The 25359-nt window shown below is 41.7% G+C and overlaps 3 protein-coding genes across 4 annotated transcripts; 2 read left to right on the forward strand and 1 right to left on the reverse strand.

Annotated features, from left to right (window-relative positions):
* Positions 1 to 5632: 5632 nt before the first annotated feature.
* Positions 5633 to 12547, reverse strand: rgra (retinal G protein coupled receptor a). Its single transcript, XM_047603856.1, has 7 exons — positions 12159 to 12547; positions 11678 to 11834; positions 10357 to 10478; positions 9775 to 9928; positions 9539 to 9656; positions 8247 to 8360; positions 5633 to 7936 (listed from the first exon to the last, which is right to left on the reverse strand). The coding sequence occupies exons 1-7, from the start codon at positions 12235 to 12237 to the stop codon at positions 7793 to 7795; spliced, it is 888 nt and encodes a 295-aa protein (XP_047459812.1). The 5' UTR covers positions 12238 to 12547; the 3' UTR covers positions 5633 to 7792.
* Positions 12548 to 14944: 2397 nt separating this feature from the next.
* lrit1a (leucine-rich repeat, immunoglobulin-like and transmembrane domains 1a) lies at positions 14945 to 19514 on the forward strand. The gene is made up of 4 exons (XM_047603271.1): positions 14945 to 15303; positions 15733 to 16193; positions 16943 to 17248; positions 17565 to 19514. Exons 1-4 carry the CDS (start codon positions 15182 to 15184, stop codon positions 18629 to 18631), a joined length of 1956 nt encoding a protein of 651 aa, XP_047459227.1. The 5' UTR covers positions 14945 to 15181; the 3' UTR covers positions 18632 to 19514.
* A 372-nt stretch (positions 19515 to 19886) lies between these two features.
* On the forward strand, positions 19887 to 23814 carry lrit2 (leucine-rich repeat, immunoglobulin-like and transmembrane domains 2). Of its 2 annotated transcripts, XM_047603328.1 has the most exons (4): positions 19887 to 20180; positions 20379 to 21169; positions 22127 to 22872; positions 23122 to 23814. In XM_047603328.1, the coding sequence occupies exons 1-4, from the start codon at positions 20071 to 20073 to the stop codon at positions 23146 to 23148; spliced, it is 1674 nt and encodes a 557-aa protein (XP_047459284.1). In that variant the 5' UTR covers positions 19887 to 20070; the 3' UTR covers positions 23149 to 23814. The 2 variants fall into 2 exon arrangements, with proteins under 2 accessions (XP_047459284.1, XP_047459283.1); XM_047603327.1 differs by having other exon boundaries at positions 22127 to 23814.
* The last annotated feature ends 1545 nt before the right edge of the window (positions 23815 to 25359 follow it).

Here is a 25359-nt window from a genome sequence, read left to right on the forward strand (position 1 = left end):
AATGAAGTCTGAGCGTTTAAGTATGGCTGGACGCTGCCATCTACCGGCGCAGACGAACTAGTACAGCTGTCGACAACATTTATTCCGGGTCTACCAAGTGAGGCCAATCTACTAATGGAACCACAAACAATTCAATTTCACATGGCTATCGACATCTTCAAGGAAAATCGAAATCGACATTGGCGTCAGACGCATTTTATGGGGTTTTTAAGATAGTGGCTCGTTAAAGTGACATTTTATAAACAGCAGCTTTAGCAGCTGTAGAGCAAGTGTGTGTAATAGCTTTAAATGTTTTGTGTATCTCACTTCTGTTTTTGTCAGCCTCACTCGTTTTACTTGGTCCTGTTTGTTTTCAGAACTATAAACTTGGACACTGGCTCTAAACTGTGTCTCTGCTTAGGCCAGGGATATGGTGGCATGAGACAGAAAAGTATTGACATCTAGTGGATGAAAAATGAATTGGTGAAGGAATCACTGAAAGCTAAGATCCAAACTTTTTCCATTTTCCTAATTATAGCTAATTGAGGTAACTGATTGCAGAGTGAATTCTGCTGATTTGTTGCTCTACATCATGGTTTTATGGTGGTTGGTATTCACAAATGTAATCAGGATGGAGAGATTTAACCTTATTGTGAATGAAATTATATTTTTTCCACTTTAATCAGATATGCCTGGGCAGGCAGTCAGTTAGCTGGTGTTTTGTCTTGACGCGTGTCCTCATTCAGCCAGTAGATGTCCTCACATCCCAATAGATTTTCAGCGAATACCTATTGAAGGACTACCCGTAGGATTTTGAAATGTATTTCCTACTTTTTGTACTCTATAATAGTGTTTGCCCACATTTAACTTTCAGTACTCTTTAAGAAAGGCTTCATTTTATTCTATAGTTGTCCACCAAATGATTCAACAACAAAGGCTGATTGTAAGTGAAACTGAGAAAAAAAAAATGCCTGATACTTTATTAAAACTTCTTGCTGATATGCTTCTATCTTCAGCGGAGTAGCGTTTAACAGCAAATTATAGTGGAATACAGTTTGCTATAATACACTTTCTCTACTAAACAGGATGCAGGCGACATTTGGTTGATTTATGAGCATGCGGTGCTCCGCACCATTTTCCCTCAATGCCCTGCTAAGAGGAAGTGAAAGAAGTTCTCACAGCTGGAAAAATAATTTTGTTAGTGAAGCTCTGGAAACACACTAAATCCGATGGAATTTGTTCTTGTGTATGTCTGTGAAATCTAACCATTAGTAGATTTTTACAAATGTGCAGACTGGCAGATAGTTGATGTATCATTTCGTTTGAGTAAAAAATTATAAAGGCCAGTGTTGGATTATAACAAATGACCTGTAAACTGCAGAGCTCCAACTTTTCCCTATTCAATGCACCACAGTTGCTGAAAACAACAAAAGTATTTAGATGCAATAAATAAGTGAAAAGTTAGTGCAGTGCATGAGCCGCTTGTTCCTTATGTTCTAGCGTTTCTGCTTTAGGATATCCCTTTAATTTTATCATGGCCAAGTCATCATAGAAGTTGGATATCCATGTTTGTCATTTAGACATACATGCAGATTTCATAGTTGTTTTGTGCTCAAACTCGGAGTTAGAGTCAGTTTGTCCTGTACAGGTCTTTTATCAACATGTAAACAGAACATTTACTTATTTTTGCCACAAGCAAAACATAAATTAGACAGAAAAACTTCTAAAATGCAAGCGCTTCGTGCTATAGGATGGTGATTTGAGACTTTCTTCAGATGTTTTAACAAGTGCACTGTGTAAAATAGACACTTTTCAGACACGCTGGTGTGCATGAATATGACTCAATGGGTTCAGCAGTTGACTGCTAACCACCGAACACACTGGTCATTTCCATAATCTACGAAACAAATCAGAGAAATGCAGACTGCTGTTTGCCCCTCAAGAGATTTATTTGACGTAGACGGGTTAAATCCAGCTAATAAATGTTAGGAATCCAACCAAAAAGGGGCTCAAAATGCTCCTGTTTTATTTTTAGACAAAATGTTACGTCACATTAGTGAGAGAACAGCTTTGATAATCACATTTATTTCCCTCAGTGAACATACTGTAGCTGGAGAGCTTAAGTAGAGTCAGGAAGGCCGCAACCATGCACTGGCTTCTGGTCCACCCAAGAGACTTGCTCTCATTTCCGCACACACACACACATATGTAGAGACACCGTAATATTGGAAAAGTTACAGAGAGAAAACCACCACTCTTTCTGGGAAGTCATCTGCTTTTATTTTAGTGTCCTCTTGACTGCGGTTGGGGGTGGAGCCGGCACTATCCTTGGCACTGGGATGGCTGTGTTAGGGGATCAATTTTTTTTTTTTTTTTTGCCATTTTTCCAGTGATTCTGCTCTGATCAGATTTTAAATTCGATGCAAGATCATTGAGTAATCTTGAGAGGTTTCCAAAGTATTTATTTGTCGCAGCCACACAAAAGCCCAAATCAATCCACTCCAACCAAATTCACACAGCATAGACACCCAAAACAACGCCAGCTGATGTGAAAGAGCAAAATGCAACACACAGAGACTGGAATCTATAAATGGATAGCACAAAACCATCAATTAAGTTGATAAAAATAGGAGCAAGTTGTAAATTGACTACCAGACCATGAAAAGTTCACATGCTTTGCATTCCAGCTGAAGTCTGTAGAGATGGGAGCTCCATGGAAACCCTTTCTTAATAAAGACTGCGGCCGTCTGATTCATAACCAAATCCTAACAAAACAAACATTTGGGTGTTCACAAAGTTCAGAGAGGCCTTAAATCAGGCAAATATGTGTTCTGTTTATGTAAGGGGAAATTCAATACAGTTGTAAATGAAAAGCAATGTAAATGAAACGTCCATCCTTCAGTTGCTGCAGTTGAAAAACAATAAAAGTCGACCGATGACTTAATCCACGTATCTGAGTGGATTGAAAGTGACATCATCCCCATGTGTGAAATCCATTCATTTAATCAAAGCATATCTGCTGCCAATGCTGACCAGAGACTTCCACAACTGACAGAAGTAGAGAACTGCATGTGCACTGCCATCTGCGTATAAACAAACATTCGTCACTGCAGCAGCATTTCTGATCATAAAATTATTTTATCTTCTTAAAACTCAAGATGTGTTTTTTTTTGTTGTTTTTCTTAGTGTATGAGGGTCTGCAAGTATGAATAGTGTGAAGAGGTCACACTATTGTCCATCCAATACTGGTCAAAGTGTGTGGCTAACTGATTTAAAACAGGGATTTCTAAAGAGTAGTGACGCACAGTCACACTTTAATCCAGATTACATTGAAGCACTAATCCTGAAAAATACAGTTTCTTTACAACAAATATGGTTTTGCGAAAATATAATCTGTTGGCTGTTTTCTGCAAGGTTCTATTTGAGAGCAATGTTTACGTACATACGTATGGGACGTGTAACTCACACTGTGAGCGAGTGCTGTGATTTCTCATTCACCGGATTGATTGGAAGAGCAGCTGTGTTCAGCATTACCATTGATTGTCCTGTGGCTGCTCAACATGAGCGCGTGTGTTGTGCTGCGTATGTGTGTGTGCAAACAGTCTTAGGGTCTCAGGGTTATATAATCGGCTTCACATCTGACAGTCAAGATCATTAAAGGGGAGTGTGATCGACCTGAGGCAGCAGGCTGACATTTCACCTCATTTTTTTTCTCCCTCCTGTCTGGCTGGCCTGAAGTCAGTCACCCCAAGGTGTTGAAATGCAACTAAAGATGACACTAATTTAACAGAGTTATGCTCTGGGGAGCAACACGTTTAAAAATAAGACCATTTGGAAAACTGGGATGGCTGCAATATTTTTATTTCACTGTGTTTCTTTGCTTGTTTGAACAAAAACTAATTTTTTTGTGGGCAGCACAGCACAGACTTTATGTGTTTGTTAATCAACATAATAGTAGAAATAATGATAAAAGACATATATCCATCTATTAAATGATAGTCTTAACCCTCACCCTCACAGTGTGTGGTTTGAGTGTGCATATTTATAGCATAGTATAGTGGCCTGGAGTATTCATTCAGTTAGTCTACATCTGTTATTCATACTCTCTAGGTCTGATCTCCACTTATACAGCTACCTCCAGTTCTACCATCTCATCAGTAGTTAGTCCATGTTATTTATTTCCAGAGTCAGATGAGTCTCCTGATCTATGTGTGAAACCTAATTTACTACAAGCTTGTAAAAAAAAAAAAAAACAGGGAGCATCCGTACAGTGCAATCTATAAACATCACATGCTGTGGTAGCTTCCTGTCCTGGGGCGGGGCTGGCGTCGCTCTGTGTTACAACCATTCTCATCAGCCTCCAGTATTGTTTTTACTTTTCCTCTCCACTGCTCAGAGAAATACGGATCCTCTTTTCTTTCCTTCTCTACCCTTCCTCATTCTTTTTTTTATTCTTTCTTTCATTTTGACTTCTCCTGCACTTGTGGTCATACTGCTGCGTAATCCTCTCCAAAAGCCCATATGACAACTTGATTGGTTGACCAGACGTAATCCTCACTGAACTCTAAGTACCTGAATATGTTTGAATCTAAGAGAGGTAAAGCCAATGGGGGGGAAAAAAAGATAGATAACTGAGCTTTCCTGCCAGACATTTGGATTCAAAGTGGAATATAATCCTGCAGTTATTTGATGTAAATCTCTGAGCGGTGTGCTTTAAATAATAAATCTGCAGATGTCACCAGTGACGACACATTAATATTAGCTACTAATAAACTCCTTATAAAGAGATTTTTATAGTTTTTATCTGTATTCTCAAACATTCTCAATATATTGTCTCTATTTACGTATAACTGAATAATCAATCTGTAATAAAACATGAAGAGAATACAGTATTTTATTACATTTTTACTAGTAAAATTCAAAGTAATTATGAATAGATGGTCTCTTTTTACTTACTGTGTTTATTTTTATAATTTTTTTCCATAGTGTTCTTTGAAATCCATTCACGCTGAGAGTTGCTAACGGCCCAAGGCGATTTTAGGATGCGGGGTCAAAGTTACACTTCTCACCATATGACAGCTCCATATGTCCACCAACGGCTGGGGACTTTGACGTACGTATGTCATCACGGTTACGCTGGAAGTTTCATGTAGATTACAAGTCAAATAATCTGTCAGGGACTTGTTCATGTAGCAAAATGAGTCTTTATTTCAAGTATTTTTCACGTCATTTGAAAAGTCTAAGCCCTGGTGTTTTGCTGCAGATGGCTGAATTAGCTGGAGTGAATGTGAAAGTTGCCGGTTTGAATGCTGCACATGTGTCAATAGCACACAATTATGCAACTGCCCGCTCCCTCGACAGACTGTCATCAATTAATCTGCTTAGAAACACCAACCGGGAGCTTCATATCACTACAGCTACTGTATGTGGCAGCCTTTGGGTTTTCTCTTCGTCATGCTGCCTGCGTAAACACACACTTTACTGTAACTGCACTGACACATTCAGTGTAGGACGACATATTCAGATAGTTTATCTATACCACACTGTCTCTATCTGCGGGATGCACTGCAACGAGCCTGATCCACAGAGGCCCCTCCCATCTTTCTGCTCTTAGACCATGGTTAAAACAACAACAAAAAAAGACAAAAAGGAGTTTAGATATTTGATTTTTTTTATTAATTATTCAAGAATTGCTGAATTTCATGTGAGTTGTTATTTTTGTTTGAACATTCAGTGAAGAATTACTTTCTGTAAAATATAATCACGAAATCATCTGACATAAATTCCACTTCTCAACAGCGTTTACAAGATTTCACAGGGGCCGACGACCACACAAAAGCCTACAGCATACATATATAAACACGTTTTACTGAACGGGATCATCCAGGCTCTGAACATCATCCAAATGTCCAAAGTCCAAATTTCCACCACAAACTCATATTCAGTGATTTCAAAGGACCTGCTCTGAAACTATTCATGTGGGAGAGTCCGTTTGTAATTCACATTATGACACAAATCACATGCGCAACACAAAACTGAAATGGGAGCTGTTAAAAATTCCACCTTCTTAAATTATCATGTGTGTTGATAACATTCTTTATTATAAATTATATCCTGCACTGAAAAAGTACCTTAAGACTGGCCTATGTTTGGTTTTTGAAACCTACTGTAAGAATAGTGATTATATAATAACCAGTATGCGACTGTGTATCGTTTAACGCTGTGGTTAGACAATACTATTAAAGGAAATGTTGGTAGCACTTTACGGTAAAGGTAACATGAATTCACATGCAACTCTATGTATGAAAAGGTATGATAAAATTCATTTAAAATCTCATCAGCTGTAACATATGTCCATGAATGAACAGGATCTCATGCATGACTTTATGAAAGACATATGGAACAACTATTTCAGGGCTTATTTGTCGGGTCATGTCGGCCACTCATGGGACAAGCTAAAAATAGATTCATTGATTCCACAAGCTTGCGTCATTAACCATTTGTTATCTCGCGGTGTTGGAGAAAGATAATGTCGCCACTTTAGTTGAAATGTTACAACACACACGCAGTCTGCACCTTTATTTTTACATTAAGACATATTTTCTGTTTGAATTGTAAATGCGTTGATGCTCATTCACATGTGTTCCTGTGAGTTCATGAGATTTTAAATGATTATTCATGCGCCCCATACTGTAAAGTGTTAACAAAAGTAAACGCCTGCTTCTTAGGTAAGATTTGTGAGACAAGAAAATCATAATGAGAACGTAGCATTTGCGTAGAGTAATTCCAAAAATTGTCACTGAATTAATACAAAACATTGACAGCTACAAATAATGATTAAATGATTAAATCTGTTTAAAGATGTAACATATTAAATCTAAGCTAGGAATATACTATTAAATACTGGAAATTTTAATTTGCAAACATACACAGACTTATTTTTAAATGCAAATCTGCAGGCGAAAAGCGCGTTCATTTAATCTACAGCCACTGTACTAATCTCTAACTTGTCGTGGGGGCTGTGTGCTGAAGAATGGTCCCCTTGTCCAGAGGATTAAAGCAGTTCTAGCCTGGATGCAGAGATCACTCCCTGCCTTACAGAGTGTGATGAGATGCCAGTGGCTTGTACGGACTTTCACGTTCCATTGACAGAGGCAATGATAAGAGAAGAATGCCTTCTTGATTGTCCATCAACCCAGAGAGGTCAAAAGTTCAATTAATTTATTTTAGGGTCTTTTTTCTTCAACTGGAGGGGAACGACAGACTATTTCTGATTAAGAAATTACTCACATTACCGGTGGCAAAGGACATTTTGGACTGAACACGTACTGATAAAATGCCAGTATTTTATGTAATCTTTTTATTTTATTTGGTTGGAAACTAAATACTTTCCTTTCTCTGCAGGGATGTTTGCCTTAGGATGAACACAAAATGAAAGTCATCTTTTTCCTAATAAAATAAATTATATTAAATTTAATATTCTGAGAAATCACATGTTTCCAGGAGCTGCCAAGTTGGAAGTTTTGCTACGTTTAGTATATGATTTCCTTCTGGTAGCCTGTTTGGACATTTTTTATCATGTTCACTTTTGACCAACATGAAAGTTAAAAATTATTTCTCTGTGTTGTTTTGTGATGTTTAAATTCTGCAGAAATAACGGGGAGAAAATCCAGGAAAGAGTTACACACCGGCCAATGGCTACCACTGCTCGAGACACAACACAGTCATGCACAGACACTCACAGACAGAAACATCTAGATACCTGTGAGAAACGACCCGGACAGGAAGTGTGTGTAATTATTGCATGCTTAGTTTATTTGGACTTATTCTCAATTTGAGGAACTTCAATCTTTTCCCCGGTGAGGAACTGCCAAATGCCTCCTCTGTAGTTCTCATTTCCCAAAGCGTACAGGAATGCGTTGAAGGTGGGGGAAGTCTTAGCCAGGATGGGAGCAATCTGCAGACACAAGCGAAACGAAGCCGTCAATGGTAGAAAGAGCTTGTGTGTTTTGTGTAATTCCTATAAAATCTTTGTAAGGTTAGACTACCTGGATGAATTGCAGGGGGAGTCTGGGTTTGTTTTAGCAGATTTATCTGATTTGGCTACACGCAAGTCTCTGCATGTGTTTTTTTTTTGATAATGCCAAGGGGGACACCAAAGCCATAGTTCTTCAAATTCCACAATTTTATGTTTTGAATAAAATATTTTCCTTTATATGTATGTATTCAAAGATATTTCTATGAAAGGATGAACTGCTTGCCCTTACCATCCTGAGCTTAGGTGAAACCAGGTTGGCGTTCTCCACAGCAGCATAGAAAGCCAGGAGGCCGTAGGGTCCCCAGCAGAACAGCATAGCCTTAAGAGGAGTGTTGGGGTTGAACTGCAGAGGGGGAAAAGATAGATGTAAAGCGGAGCAGGAGAAGGAAGTGAAGAAAGGAATGAAAAGAGGGGATCAGAACAAGAATAATTAGTTAACCACTGACCACGAGGAGTGAAGGAGAAAAGTGTGTTATGTCATGAGGTTTTCTACATGGAGACATATCACATGCATGGGAAAATGCTTTGCAGCAGCCGAGTATCAAAGTTCATTAATGCTTAAACAGATAATGATGAAGGGGTATGTTGTTGTAATCTAAGGCTCTAAGTAAATGTTGTTAGAATTCACGAAGACATTTAACCCCCCTTACATATTTTAATCATGTCAGCATATTTTTTTTTTTTTTAGTTTGCTTGTTTGGCAGTTGCCAAGATATGTCTGGACCTCTTTTCCCACCAGAACTTTTGATAACGTTTTATGAGAATTTGGCTGCAAGACATGAGAATGTTTTGAGGTTAAAGGGTCATGAGGCACAACATTTCACAACGTTCAGGCCAGGACACAAATCAATTTCATTCCTCCACATTTCATTGCAAACACACTCTACTGTACAACCTTTTTATTATTTATTTTTACAAAATGGAAAATGGTACAGGGTTTGTTTGATTATTATGTAATCGCATTGCTCTGGTGGAGAGCTCGGTGCCTTCAGTCTGCAGAGTTTGTGTTTGTAATGAACGTGTCCTCAGCAGCTCAGATGACTGGAACTAACGGGCTTATGCAACATTAAGTGGGGCCATCTGATTCACCCGAACTCCACTACTGAATTTCCTATTCATAGAAACAATGTTGCGGCCTGTATGCCGACTAAAGGACCCAATCTTCTCCCTGTGGCGGAGACCTATATAGGTCACAGCAAGCACACGCCACATTCGTAGTCTGTTTTGTTACTCTAAATAGGGGCCATGTGAGGTGGTTGTACGGGATGAGGAGAATCCCTCTGATTCCTTCCAGTCGCTAATTTCAAAAAGGATGACGTGGGTTGCATATTTGTGAGGCTTGAAATGCTGTCATGCATTTAACACAGCAATATTGTGCTTGTCTTAGGGTTCTTTTCATAGACATTTCTAAATGAACCATGCACGTAATCGCACATAATCATTTATATGCACACTACATGAAATTCCTGCAGAAGGCACCCTCCCCTAATACACGTTTGTTGTCTTTTTCATAGTGCTTACCTTGTTGTTTCCAGTCTTCTTGAATTTCTGTGCAATTGACTGGTAAGAGGACATAACCACAAACACCTGGATGGCCATGTTGAATATGGCCATGGGGATCAAGTAGGACACGTAGTTTCTGCAAAGAAGTGAAAGCACAGGAGACTGTAGTACAGGACTGCGAGACACAGACCATCCGACAGTAATCCCTATTTATCTCTATACCGTAATGAAGAGCATGTGTGTGTTTGCAGTACCTGTCTCCCTTGCTGTAGTCCAGAGTGCAGCATGTCCTGAGGGGCTCGTAGTCGTACTCTCCCCAGCCAATGAGGGGCATGGCGGACCAGAAAGCCGAGAAGAGCCAGATAAATACAGCCAGAGTGATGGCACTGCTCCACTGCAGCTTTGTCCCTGGTGAGAACAAGGTTCATCATGGCTGTTTTAAACACCTCCAGTGATACTAAGAGTGGTTTAAGTTGTTTAAATCAGAGTAGCTATGTGTGTAATAACCACTGTACAAGCTATAGGTCATGTGTTGAGTCAAGTCCTCCTTCCCCTGTATCCTTCTATTAAGGATGCCTAAATATAGTTACTGATTTTACTCCTCAGCATTGAAATGACTTAATAACACTCAAGCTTCTTAGCGAGCAGGTTTAAACCTGTGCTATTTGTAATTGCAGTAGCATCACATGTTTGTAATGTAATGTAAGTTATTTCGGAGGTGACCTAATGGAGATAATGTGTTAGCTTCTACATCTTGGGGAGGCAACGTGGTGTGGATTTGATTTTGTCATCGTATGTTACATTCTGGGCAGGAACTCAAAAAGATGTCAACTCACTAGTGCAGTACTGGTGATATCTGTCCCAGGCGACGGCGGCAATGAAGTGGATGCTGGCAAGAGCTGTCATGAAACCCTGGAAACCATGAGTCTGGCAGCCATCTGAACCATAAGGCCAGTACCTTGAGGCAGAGTGTGTGTGGACATGTGTAAAAAAAAAAAAAAAGTCCCCTCAGGGTGAGCCAACAGTAGCAGGATGTGACAAAACAGGTCATTGTCTTGAGTAAACCTGGTTAATCCCATTGTTTCCAACCTGAATATACATTTAAGATATATTTAAGCACAACATTACTCTACATAGAGAATTGAATCACTGTAATGCTGAACACTAAGACCTAGTGATGAGCAGTTTGACTCTTTTCTGAGAGTCGACTCTTTTGGCATGGCTCCAAAGAGGAGTCGGCTCTTTCGGCTCCAGAACTGCCCTTTATTTAGTATCGTTTATAGCCTAATAATATTTAGCTCAACACAGCAGATACACATGGTTTGCGTGTTGATAAGTCATTTTGCATTTGATGTCTTTATGAAAAGCCTTTTTTTCGTAACTTCTATTATTTCAATAATACTTTAACTGTGCAAACAAATGAACAAAACACTGCAATCAAATCCACACAAACAAAAACAGAACCAAACTGAGCAAACAAACAGTATGAATGTCCCCATGCAGGTTTGTGGTGGAGCCTGCTCTTAATCTAATTTTCAGTTTGCATTGAAGACACCCTGCTCTGCCACCTCCAATGTCTTTAAATTTCAGCCAGGTGCTGCTTCATTTAAGGATGTCACTCATAACTACGTGCGCCCACACTCCCTTCTTCATAGCTGTCTACTGTCTTTCTAAGTCGGCCACGGGGTCTGGTCCGTCCACCTCTCTGCTTTCACATAATGGCATGATTGTAAGTCCTGACATGTGACTGACCTCATGGCCTGCCTATTAAAAACAAAGTTCTGCCCCCATCCTCACATCAGCAGAGATGAACGAGCACAGTGGGGAGCCGGCTCCATTCTGATTCACTACCAAGCATCGTCTCTTAGAGTCGGCTCTGTTGCGCATGACACATCACCACTAAGAACAGCCTCTCCTGATTTAGAAATCCATCTGCTTGTGCACTTTCGCAGCGTATTGACCGCTCCCCCTCCACTCGAGCTTCTTCCTCCTCAGCTGTTCCTCCATATCGATTGTCCAGCTCGTATAGCCCGCATCATTCGTCTCGAGGACAGCTGGCCAAGATCCCCGGCCGCATTATTTTCTCATTACATTTCGCCCGACTGCACGTGGTTAGACCTTGATATTAATTATAAAAGGGGCGGTTACATCACTCACCTCAGAAAGCTGGAGAAAGCGGCCACCGTGGCGTTCATGCAGATGCCAATATCAGCCATGGCTAAACTGAACACAAGGAAATTGCTGGGAGTTCTCAGCTCTCTCACTTTGAGGAAAGAAACGATTGTCACCGCGTTTAGTACGAAGCCCAGCAGACCTTTGTAGCGGAACAAAAACACAGAGAGAGAGAAAAAAAACATTGAGTGGCGATGAATGAAAACCAGTGCGCGCGGCGATGCTTAATGCGACACTGTAACGAGATGAAGACACGTTATATTGAATGACCGCCTTCATTTCTTCGCATATGTGCTTTGGTACAGGGTCATTCCCGAGTTTAAAGAGCAAAAGAAAAGAAACAACGGATCGTTTCCTGCAGTGGGCTTTACGCTACTCCCAGGGACCGGGTGTCGACAGGTCCTGTCATAGGTTAATGGTACACACAGCAGGCATAACGCGGCTAATTCCAAAACAAAACACTCACCCTCCACCAGCAGACATGATCCCAGGGAAAACACATCGAACTCGGAGAAGCCCTCCGGTAATGGGTACGACGAGACCATCCTGAAGCCGATTCAACACAACAAAGTGCAGCTTTCACAGACTTTTCACTCCTCTCACTCCGTTCGTTTACGATGTGCCTCAATGTGTCTGAGGGGAACCAGCTTTTAAAGGGGCATTTCACGTGAAATGCATTCGGTTTATTATGTAAAGCTCCCCTCTCTCTCTCTCTCTCTCTCTCTCTCTCTCTGTCGCCCTAATCCGCGCAGGAATGTCTTAATGAACATAACCACACAAACCGCAACCCTTAATGCGCATTTGCCCACCGCAACAACAAAGCCCTCAATTAATAATACAACAAAGCCTTTGTGTTTTAGTGTCCCGATGAGGATGCAGCCGCTGCTGATGTTTGTCCACTAGACAACACGTCTGATTCAGCCCACCCCAGCCCTGCGTCTCCCTTTAAGGAGGCACAACAGGTGTCTGCAAAGCTGGCAATTAAAGCAATACGCATAATAAGATTTATTTCATTCATCTACAATGTGGATAATCAAATTATTCACCGCCGTTTTTTTCCTCTCGCGGTGCGTAACTGCCACACCAATGGCTGTGTGGGTAGGTGCATGCTCGTGTCTACGGGCAACCGATAAGGACACCTTATTTATTATTTCCATATATACGCCTATACGTTCAATAGGGTGCAGCCTGTACAATTTTCGATGGGATGTGTCTTAATTCCATTAGAGTAACCATCCTTATTCAGTAATTAATGACGCAAAGTCGTGAATATACGAATATATTAAAAGATCCATGTGAATTTAGCTTTTATGTTCCTTTATTAATCCCTTGTCCCACATGGAAGGACTCTGTTAAAGTGAGAGTCCATTTTTTTTTTTTTTTTGAACGCCTTTTTTTGTGGTTGTGCTAGTTGTTTCATACAATGAATCACACAGTAACCACAAAAGATTAAATCAACTCCGAATCTGTCTGATTCAGAATGAGAAACTGCTGACAAAACATGCGACATCAGCAACTGGGACAGTCTGTGTGTTACTGTGTGCGAAACATCTGGTGTAAGTTTGTGTCCCAGTGTGTGTAAATGTGTGTAAATGCCATGAAATCTTGTCATCATCCCCTGCCTTCAATGGTCTTCACATGTTTCAGCCACTGCAGCTTTTGCAGCTTTTCATGCCATAGGACTGCAGGGGAAACAAGCCTGACATTGTGCCGCCAGGGTCTTTCTCGGTCAGAGGATTATAAGATCAGGCATCTTGTGAAATATAGGTGAAAAAAAAAATGTAAAGTTCATAATCATATGAACATGCAAAAGGTTGGATCATAGGGATCATATATCTACCTATTTTTCTTTCTAAAAACAAACACAAAATTCTGTGTATTAATTTAAACATGTTCAGAATGGGCAAGAAACACACAGTGTTTCAGTGCATGCATGATATTCATATCTAAATTCTTTAACGTTTTGTGCTGGAAATGACATGGATTCGTTTTGACAAGTCTAAAGCATTTCTTCTCATCTATTTTAAATGTGGGCATATTTGTTACAAAACATAATGCACATTAACAATGACATTGTACCTCATAGAAAGTGCAATCTTCTAGTTCATGGGCCACGAAGTAAAAGGACGGCATTACTGGCTGCAAATGGGATTAACTCGGTGTGCAATATGGAATGTTTACATTTTTTTAACACAATGGATCATTGCTCAACACCTTTAGAGCCTGAGAACTGATCTGCATGATTCCTAAACCATATATAATGTGAAACATGTGAGTTGAATGGATTTCAAAACCAAAGGTAAAAGAGGACAATACAATAAAGTAAATTACTATAACATACAAACACTTGTGAAAAAAGAAACTGGAGACAAAACAATTACATTATGATCAAGTCTTCAAAGTGAAACTGCTGTTCTTAATCTATAGTGTTTATAAAGTTGTTGAAATGTGAGTTTTGCTCTGAAACCCTTGACCTGGTTAAACGTGGATCAGATGTAAAGTGAGCTCTTGCTGCCAAGTTTTTTATACACATTAAAGACCTGTATTTCGCCATCTCTCTGGCTCAAGTCGGCACACTTAGAAGTGGCGGCCAATTATAATGGAAAACTCCCAGTATTACGGAATGTATGGGGAACCACAATGGAAAGGTGCCAAATAGTACGTGTAGTATTTACTTATGTTTCAAAACAAAAGCTTTACAATTGGAGGTATTTCCCTAGTAGAGTGGGATCGTGTCCAAAAAGGTCACTGAGGTAAACACTAAAGGCCACGAGCCTCTTCCATTCAACCTGATTACACATTATTTTCTTAATGTAGGCTACTTTTTTTATTCTCATAGTTTATGTTAGTTCCATGTTGATGAATAATAAGTAATTTATATACAGTTATGTCAATTTAATGTGATGGAAGTGATTAGTAGGCTCATTTTATGTTCTGTTCTGTTTCTTGCAGGAAAAAAGTTCACGAGGTATTAATTTTCTGCACATCAAATAAATAGCACATTAAGAAAATGTTAATTAAACATCTGCTGAGTGCACAGGCCCCATGGTTGGAGCCACGGGCTATGAAGTACGGGCCACCTTGTGGTTAAAAAAGCCTTGACCACTTCTGGATTAACACGCACAACTGGTTGACATTTGAGAGAAATAATAAAAAAAAAAAACTAACATCACGGTGGATTATGACCATTTCGGAAGTGTTTTTTTTTTCTGTGATAATAAATAGGGACGTCTCTGCGCAGCCTATCGGATTCCGGGATGCAATACCCATCCAAATGAAACGAACGCCAGTCCTTTCGCTAATCCTTGTCTATCCTTTTTATCTCGGGACTCATAGCAGTCTGATCACTATGGGACAGCGAAGCGGTGGGACAAAGCCATGCGGATGACATTCATGTAAAGAGAGAGAAAAAAGTAAGTCTGTTTGACTTCAGCGGGCGCAAACTGGGCGCATGTAGGCAAAGCTGCGTATGCGTAAAAGTGGGCCAAAATGTTCCTCGTCCTGCTCCTGGGGCTCTGCGTGGCCACGGGTGAACTTTTTTCCCGAGTGAGCTCCTGCCCTTCGCAGTGCAGCTGTTTTTACCACAACCTGAGTGATGGCTCCAAGGCCAGGTAAGGAGGATAGAAATGATTTTATATGCATATAAACACACTGTTATGGACTTTTGGTGCACAACTCTTGGTCTCATATGAAGGCAGATGTTTTCCACAGAGATGAACACGTGTACAAAGATAATTCAGGGAGTGCATGTCGGTCCAATTTTATTTAATGCAGGATTATCTCTCAAAGGCACTTTCAACGTTTTCATCTATGCGTTTTGTGTGTTTGGATGGTTTGGCTCGTTCAAGATTTTTTTTTTTCATCGTTATTATCCACAGGATTTGTTTTAATGCATGCATATTTGATGTCCTTTAGATGCGATTAAATGACTGACGTTACGAGTTTGTTATCAGTTGTTTTATTTCCAGTCACTTCGTCGCCTTGTAAGCTGTATGGAAGAAGTTTTGAACGCAAAAAACACTTATGTGTCCATCTTTTAGGAGCGTGATTTGCAATGATCCCGAGATATCTCTTGTGCCTGTCGGGTTTCCTGTGGACACGTCAAAGCTGCGGATCGAAAAGACATCCATCCAGCGGATACCAAGCGACGCCTTCAACTACCTCTCCAGTCTGGAGTTCCTGTGGATGTCTTTCAACACGCTGTCCACCTTGAACTCGGATAGTTTCCGGGGACTGTTCAACTTGGAAGAGCTTCGTCTGGATGGCAATGTCCTCACCGCCTTTCCCTGGGAATCTCTCATGGATATGCCCAGCCTCAGACTTCTCGATTTGCACAACAACCAGCTCACCTCGCTGCCCCCTGAAGCCACTACTTACATCAGGAACCTCACCTACCTGGATCTGTCCAGTAACAGTCTGCTGACCCTGCCGGGCGAGGTGCTATCCACCTGGCTGGCTGCAAAACCCACGCAAGGGCCAGAGAGCTCCAAGATGATCCTTGGTAAGAGACAGTGACATCCAACCTCCCTTAGTGCTTTGCGCACTGCGCGTCAAAATAAGCGAGTTAATTAATTTTGTGCTAAACATCGTTCTTGAATAGAGGCTTAACAAAACACTTTGTGAGCAACACGTCCTTGGATGTGTTTGGCTGAAAGTGAGGGCAAAAAAAAAAAAAAAATCTGAAGTCAGTGTAACATATGTAGACTTTAAAATGAAGGTAATGCATTAACACCCACATTTAGAATCATTAATTTAATTAATAGGTAATAAGTTAAAGTTGAAATAGATATGTGTTAATGCAAGTCATAATATAGATATAGTAATGATGTAATAGTTCACTCAAAAACTATATGTATCTTCTAATTTATAAATGAATACTATACATTGATACTTTAAAATCAGAACAAATGTGTTGTTGTTTTTTCTGCTTTGACCTTTAAAACAACTGTAAGAATACGTGCTGAAATACAGCTGCATTGTTGAGGTTCAGTTGTAGAGGTAGTGTCAAGAGCAGGAGAGTGAAATGACAGCAACGCCTGACCTTGATCACTAGACCGAACCCACCGTCACCACCACCATCATCATCATTGCCGTATTCATGGCCACGAAGTAGTTTATGAATTAAATGTTGATCCTCTTACGGGATTAACAGCCTAGCATCCACACCAGCCATCTGCAGGCTGGTCTTTCACTGCTCACAGCTGGACACTCATCTTCCTTCTGTGGCCTCACTTGTGCCCTCGCCCTCAGGTCTCCATGACAACCCCTGGGTGTGTGACTGTCGGCTCTACGACCTGGTCCAGTTCCAGAAGTCCCCGTCTCTTTCAGTGGCGTTCATTGACACGAGGCTCCGGTGCTCGGCTCCTGAGAGCGTGTCGGGGGTCTTGTTCAGCGACGCAGAGCTGCGGCGCTGTCAGCTCCCACGTGTCCACACAGCCGTGGCACGGGTGCGGAGCGCTGCTGGAAACAATGTGCTGCTCCGCTGTGGAACCATTGGAGTCCCCATCCCGGACTTGACATGGCGCAGGGCAGATGGACAAAGCATTAATGGAACAGGTGGGTCAGCAGCTCTTTGGGTGTGAGGATTTCTCTGTTGTGCCTGAGATAAGATGATTTTGCTCAGCTTTGTAGTGCTGCTGTTAATTAAACAGAGCTACCAGTGGAGTTAGTAAGATTGTAAGTCTGACTGACAGCCCTAGCCACCACAGTGAGTTATGCAATACAGTTGATGGTCAATGCAACATTGTGTAATCACTTGCTCGACATCTCTTATTAAATGATTCATGTATTAAATACCAAATATTTAAAGATTTTTCATGGTTTTCATGTTGTCTGAATTTGCAATGACATTCTTCTCTCTCTGCCATAACAGTCCAGCAGGAAACCTCAAAGGAAGGAATCACCTGGTCCATACTCAGCGTCCCAGCCGTGTCCTACCGCGATTCTGGGAAATTCATCTGCAAGGCTTCTAACTACGCAGGGAACGCGGAGGCTGTCATTTCTCTTGTTGTCTCTAATTCACCAAAACTAGAGGGGAACCAAACCACCGGTGAGAAGAAGGCCAAAGGCAAGAAACCAAACCAAATGGGCAAAGCTGCCTACCAGGAGAAACTGGTGGCTAGATATGTGGTTCCAACTTCTACCCCTTCAGCCTCGCCTGCCCTGGATCCTGGCCTTCTACCTGGTCTTGGTCCAGACCCTGGACTAGCCAGGTACGGCCTGAGTGACAGAGCCACACCAGATCCTGCCACCTCCGCGGAACCAGATGCACTGCTGGATTTGGAGAAGACAAATCTAAGCAACCTCGCGGCCAACACCTCATCGCTACAGCAGGACCCAGATAGAGTGGTGCGCTCAGTAAAGGTAGTAGGGGACACAGACAATACGATTTCTCTGAACTGGAGAGCCCCTAAAGCTAAGAACACAACTGCATTTAGTGTGCTGTATGCTGTGTTTGGAGAGAGGGACATGAGAAAGATTAATGTTGGAGCGGGGCAGAACCGCGTAACCATCAATGGGTTGGTGCCCAGGACCAAGTACATTGCCTGTGTATGTGTGAGGGGGCTGATCCCTAAGAAGGAGCAGTGTGTCATATTTTCCACTGATGAAGCAGCAAGTGCCACTGGCACCCAGAGGCTGATTAATGTCATTGTGATCACAGTGGCCTGTATCATCGCGGTCCCACTCACTGTCATTGTATGCTGTGGGGCGTTGAAGAGACGCATTCAGAAGTACTGGGGAAAGAAATCGAAGGATATCCAAGATTCATACGTGACCTTTGAAACGCTGTCGCCTGGCACCAAGGCCAAAGGGCTCGAGGGGGAGTATTTGAACAAACTGAACCCAGAAGAGTCCAATAGGCTGCTCTCAGCCCGCTCCAGCCTGGACTCCGAGGCCACGGCCAAAATAGAGGGACAGCCCAATGAGTACTTCTGCTGACGTCATGCTCCAGCTCCGGCTCCTGCTCCCCGTCACCTCCCTCGCGCTCACCCACCTCCGCGTCACAGTCTGAACCCCAACGCCCACACGCATGCCCATCATCACCCTCGCCCCCAGCTCCCACATTCGTTTCCTCATCACCACAAGCATCCTCGCCCTCCGCAGCATCCTCACATCAGCCCCCCCTCAACGCGCCCCCATACGCCCACACCCTGGGATTCCCCTCCACCTGTACCTCCCCGCTGGATAATGCCACCAACTCCACCACCACAGAGAGCCAACTTCTATCAAAGGACGTTTGCACGCTGCACTATAATGGAAATATCAGTTTAAGAATTTGGTGAAGTGTAGGTCATGCACCCTTTAATAGTAAGACTCAAACAGGCTCTAAAAGAATGTTTTTATCACTAAGCTTGAACGAGCAAACTTTGTAAATCATATTCCATTTCACCTGCACCTGCACCCTTTTCAACCCTATCTGATTTAAAGGGAACTCCATTGTTTATATCATATATGTATGTGTATGATTTGTATATACTTTAAACGGATGATGCACATTTACATATACAGTTAATTCTGTGCCTCTGTATATATCTGTCATAAGTTCTCAGCAAAGATATACACATAGGCATGGTTCAACACTCTGGGGAATGGAGAGAAGCTGGAGCTGGAGAAGTACAGAAAAGACTGAACCATGACACAGTGTAAATAATGAGGAAATGATGCAAGATGATAAATGATGTATATTCCCAGCAACGAGACGCATGCTGAAATCTCTCTGTGTACCTATTTTGTGCCACCTAGAGGCATCATTACCCCATTAAAATGTAGATCGCCTCATTCCAATGATATTTGAACATAGTTAAATAAACTTTTATAGGTACTAACTTCTCCTGTGTGTTCTTATAAGTCTGTGTCACTCCACTCGGAACAGGTATTTCAAACCTCTGCTTTCATTCAGAAAATATTAAACTCTTCGCTTAATTCTTGTGGCTGATGCTGAAAGTAGTGAACTTTCACCTGGTTTCTCATCATCTAGTTTATCTCAGGTGGCTGAAGGCTTGAATGTTATATTATTATTATTATTATTATTATTATTATTATTATTATTGGTATTTTTAATACTTTAAATAGCATTAGCCAATATCAAGAACAATCTCGGTGTTGCCAGATTGTGTAAAAAGATGTTATGGCAGGTTTTTATCCATCTTCATCTTTTAATCGTGCTTTTGGCACCCTGGAAGGTGGCAGAGATTTAAAGGTACGATGGATCCGACCTAGTGCCCTAGTCAAGTCAGGCGTGTCTTTCTTAAGAATTAGATGCCACTTGTTCCAGTGCCGAACGTCAGGGATTAATCTTAATAGGCTTCTCCCGTCTGCCGCACTCGACATGTCTTGAGCACGAATGTAGCCCTCAAACTGAGGAATTTTCTCGGACTATGGACATAATTTGTTACCTGCTAGTTATAGTTTTGTTTAATATTCAGGCGCGCGAAATATATTCTCAATGTTTACGCGGTTGCAGCTGTATAGACGACCGCCATGGAAGGTAAGATCTGGTTTCTTGTCTTCACCGCGGCACAGGTATTTAGCCTACTGTGTCACGGTGCGCAATGCGATTAAATGAAGATTGCAGTGCGCAAAATGTACTTAATAAGATCTAGACGGTGAATTTTAGTGGTTATCCATCAGGCAGTATATCACACAATCGCTAATTTATCAAATAAACTCTTCCTTTTAATTATAGGTCACTCATATGTATGGAGGAGAGCGCTTTTGGGGCCATACCACGGAATCTCCCAGATGATATGAACAAAATACGAATAGAAAAATCTCACTTCACTGAAATACCCAGAGGGGCTTTCTCAAAAACACCCGCCTTGGAGAACTTGTGGCTGAACTTCAATGATATCACAGTGATAAATTCAAAGGGTCTGGAGGGTTTAGGGAACTTAACAGAGCTCCGGTTGCAAGGGAACAAGCTACGTTCAGTACCATGGACAGCGTTCGAGGACACGCCGGCCCTCAAGATCCTGGACCTGAAGCACAACCAGCTGGACGTCCTGCCGGAGCATGCGTTAAAATTTTTGCCAGGTCTGACTTACTTAGACCTTTCTTTCAATCGGCTTACGGTCATATCGAAGGAGGTTTTCCAAAACTGGCCACTGTACCAAAAGCTACAGAGCATGGAGGAGCGGGAGGCGACCGTGTCCGGGCCGAACGTCGTCCTGGCGCTCCACGACAACGCCTGGCTGTGCGACTGTCGCCTGAAGGGCTTCGTGGAGTTCATCAGATCCCTGACACCCCCGATTATTCTGATGAACTCCTACTTGACCTGCTCAGGGCCGGACTTTAGGTCGGGCAAGTTCTTCCACGAGATAGACCTGCAGGCCTGCGTAAAGCCCGTGGTGAGCACCCCGTCCACAAACATCAGCCTGCTGCAGGGCGCCAACCTCACCCTGCACTGCCTCGCCAAGGGGAGACCCGACCCAGCTGTATGGTGGACATATGGTCTGAAGATAATCAGAGGATTTCAGGGTAAGAGTCTGATGTCCACATCTATAAAACACCATCAGTGTTGATTAAGACTGCCAGAGATTATAGTGTGTGGCTGCCTACCTCATGTTGGGCCTCTGTGTAATGAATAAACATCTGCATCATTAGACCTAACCTTTTCAACCAGGCTGCTGCTCCCCGTATATCGTTTCTGTAGTGTATAGTCCTACGTCTTATCATTTTGAGTAGAACCCAGCTATAACCCGCATAAAATTACTTCACCCTGACAAGAACTCAAGTAAAAGCACAAGTAGCAGACTAGACTTTCTAATGTGCCGCCACCTGGACCTGACTGATCTCCTGATGAATTATAGTAAACTACATAAATCCTGAAAAATCATATACCACTAACATTTGCCTCATAAATCACATAGTAGCTGCATTAAACTGATTTTTACCCTGTTATTTAGTCATTAGTAGTTTAGTCATTATTGCTGAGAGCACACATTTGATTTTAGTTAGTCAACATGAATATGAAGGGAAGGAGACATCTCGTGTACATATATTAAACCTGAAAGTGAATCTCCTGTGTAAACCTAAAATCTATAAATTTAAATTGTGAGCACATGGTTGAGTAAACCTGTTTTATTTTAAAGCCTATTTTTATTCTATTGTTGCATGAGGACCATTAACAATATCATTCCAAACAGTAACCAGTCAGTGTGAGATACCTTAACGATGCTGATTAAGTGGATCAACATTATAAACTTATTGACCTCATTGTTCCAATCTTTGCTTTAGTAACTAACATGGATGTCTAATGTTTATGTACTGCACTGTATTTGTTGAAGTGGGAAAAGTTATCCAAATGTGGTGACATTTATTTTGTTTGAACATGCTGTTACATGGTTAAAGGTAATAACCAAAAATGATTTTAACTTAATTTTTTATTGCCTGAGATTGTACAATAACACTGGATACCTTCACATATCTCCCCAGAATCTCTGGAAAGAGTGGACGAAGACACGTTTAAATCCCTCCTGGTGATTCCTTCCCTCCATGCTGCTGACCGTGGCGTGTACACCTGCACTGCTGTCAACTTCATCGGAAACTCGTCCGTCAGCGTCCTCCTGGAGGTGCGCTCCACTGACAGCTCCCAGTCACCACACCTCCCAGGCTTCCCGGCTGCACCAGGTGCTGACCAGGAAAATGTCTACATTGACATCCGCATCGCCAAACAAACGGTGCGTGGAATCACTATTGAGTGGTACGCCGCCCTGGAGCGGCCCGCCGAAACCTGGTTCACCATCCACTTCGGCCGGGCGGACGCTCATAAAAAAGAAATGATCTACATTGGCCCTGGGATTCACTCTTACTCTGTTGCCGATTTGATGCCTGCCACCAAATACGAGATCTGCGTGGCCCTCAAGAACCAGGCGCCACGTCCGGGCCAGTGCATCATGTTTGTGACAGGAAGTGACGTTACTGAGATGGAGCAGAGGGAGAAGCTGATTCACATAGTGGTGATAGTTTTAGCCATGGTGCTGGCGGTGCCTATAGGTATGTACGCCTGCACCACTGACACCAGGTTCGCCTGCGTGGAAGGCGTCATGCAGCTGTGGAAGAACCGGCGGAGAGGGAGCGGCTCGCCGGGGAGGGAGCGGGAGAGGCAGGGCACCTTCGACAGTCTGCAGGCCGCCAGTGACGAGGGCCTGGTCAATAAAGATTCCAGTGAAGAAAGGAAGGTGAGGAGGAGGTCAGATGACAGACTGTACAAGGGCAAAGCAGACCACAGCAGACTCACAGCTGAACTTTATTAAATTAGAATTTGTTAGACAAACGAGGGCAAACAAGACTCTGACCTTGTACTAGAACAATGACAACTTTTTTAAAAAAACAGAGCAAATCTGCTGTATGCTGACTTTGATTTTGATGACATTCAGAGGACAGTTTTGTCTGCCTTGGTTTTAATCCTATCTCTTCCTCTGTTCTAGGCCGGGGAGGTTGTTGCAAAGATGTGAATGATGACCGTTATGTCAAGAGTGTAATTCAAGGATTTGCCGAGTGTAGGGAATGTGCTGTCCGAAGTATGACCTGTCTGACTTGTCATCGTGATGTGTTTAAATGTTCATTCAGTGTTCAAATCATTCATTTTGAAATTGCTTAAGTTACTTTTCATGAAGCCTTTGTTGTTGATTTGAACGTAAAGGAGCTCAAATGACTGTAGAAAAATAGTTCTATGTATTTGGATCCACTTCACCTTTGATTCATCGTGCAAACATGATGTTTTTAGACACACTGGACGTCGAACAAGAAAATCTTGTTGCTGATTATATAAATGGATTGTTAATGTTGTCAATGGAAAAATGTCCTTGTTAAACTTCCTCACGGTAGCGGTGCATCCATACTTCAGGGCCTGATCAGGCGCATAGACTAAAGAAGACGTTTTCTTACTTTTTCTTACAGTTTTGTACAAAAAGTGTGTAAATATCCTGAATGAGTCAGTTACTAGATATAGTCTTGTAAATAGAAAGTTTCATTTTAAATGTAAACAGCTGCTCCTAAAGAAGAATTATGAGGCAAATGTCAAAATGTCACCAAAAAAAATTGTACTTTTGTGTCTCTTTTGGGTAGTTTGGTAACACATACACAATCTGTATTTGAAATAAATAGATTTATTAATGAAACAGTGTAATGCCTGTGATTTAAAAACATAAAACATTGAAAAAACATATTGACCGATGCCTGACGTCGGCAAAGCTTTTCAGACTCTACTACTGAGATTATAAATTTGGAAGATGACCATTATTCCAACACAGATTCTGAAGCCCGGTATTAACCTTTTCCAAAGGTTGGAACATATTTCGCACACAATGAGGATTTTGTCCTCCACCGCAAACACTGTAAAACTAATATAATCACAAAGCAAGTTTTTGTGAAGCTTCAAAAATATCTTCAACTGAATGCCCCTTTTCATCCAGACATATTTACACCGCTTGTATGTGTATTAAATTCATCCATAACACAAGAATATTAACAGAAACTCGCACTGGAAATCAAACACGCTTTATTTTTGATAAACATTTAGTTAGGCTTTTAATGACAGTTTGCATGTGAACGTCAGGTTTATTAACATTTCTTTAATCCTCCCTGCGTCACTGTACATGTGCGTCACTGTTCCCTGTCTCCCACTTCTGCGAACACGCCAGCATCCACATGAGCTGTGTTGACCCACCCGGACAGATGGCACATCTGAAATGTCTCGGCCAATGGCATTGTTCATTTGACATAATACCCAAACACCGGCAGGCTCTCCAGCATCCCCTCAAGCTCCCTCCTCCATCTCCACGCTTTGTCTCCTGTGACGCAAGGAGATCAGTTCAGCTGTGCTTATGTTCACTTAAGATCAGGGGTTTAAAACAACTGGCTGAGATTGGCAGCTCTCATTCTCCGGAGCACAGATACATCTGCTCCCTCGCTTGTTCAGATGTGTTTATATGATTTGCGGGTGTGGGATTGGTGTCGCTTTTTTGTTGTAATCCTCATTCTGTGACACAAGACAATGTGAATTGTGTGAGCGCCAAAATTTGTGTTGCATCCTATAAATTGTGTGTTAGTTTTTATTTATCTCCCCGCGCCGCAGAGCAAATTTCACCCCACATAACGCCAGCTGGAAAGTTCCACGATCAGGAGGTAATCACGTAAAGATGTAAATATGTCATTACTTATGGAGAAAATAAATAATTTTATTTACCTTTTAGATTAGATTAGAACATTTTAATTTCCCCAAACATATGCCGGGGGTTTGAAGCCTGCATGCCTCCAAAGCATCCATGCTCTTTGCAACTTTCAACTCTGTAATCCTCCATCAAATAGCCCAGTAATCCTGGCTGCCTCTTACATGGCATAATGCATGATCATTTGGGCCGCTCCTCATATTCCCTCATTTCAATTCAGAGCATTAACAGCTTGTGACATTGAAAAAAACAAATAATAATAATTTGACGTGAGATTTGTGTTGGATTCCTTAAGAAACTCCAGCGTACTGGAAAAACAGCACATTGCATGGTTGCACAGTAAATCTTATGCACATTAAATGATTTTAATGATTTTTTTTTCTTTCTTTCTGATTTTCTTTTTTTTTTTTTCTTTCAAATAGTGACTGCTTTGCATCATTACATGCCACCTGTAGTGAGTTCAAAGCCAGTTGCACGCATCTTGTCTGGCCAAAT

The sequence above is a fragment of the Mugil cephalus genome, chromosome 13 (assembly GCF_022458985.1).
Source record: "Mugil cephalus isolate CIBA_MC_2020 chromosome 13, CIBA_Mcephalus_1.1, whole genome shotgun sequence".
Taxonomy (NCBI): Eukaryota; Metazoa; Chordata; class Actinopteri; order Mugiliformes; family Mugilidae; genus Mugil; species Mugil cephalus.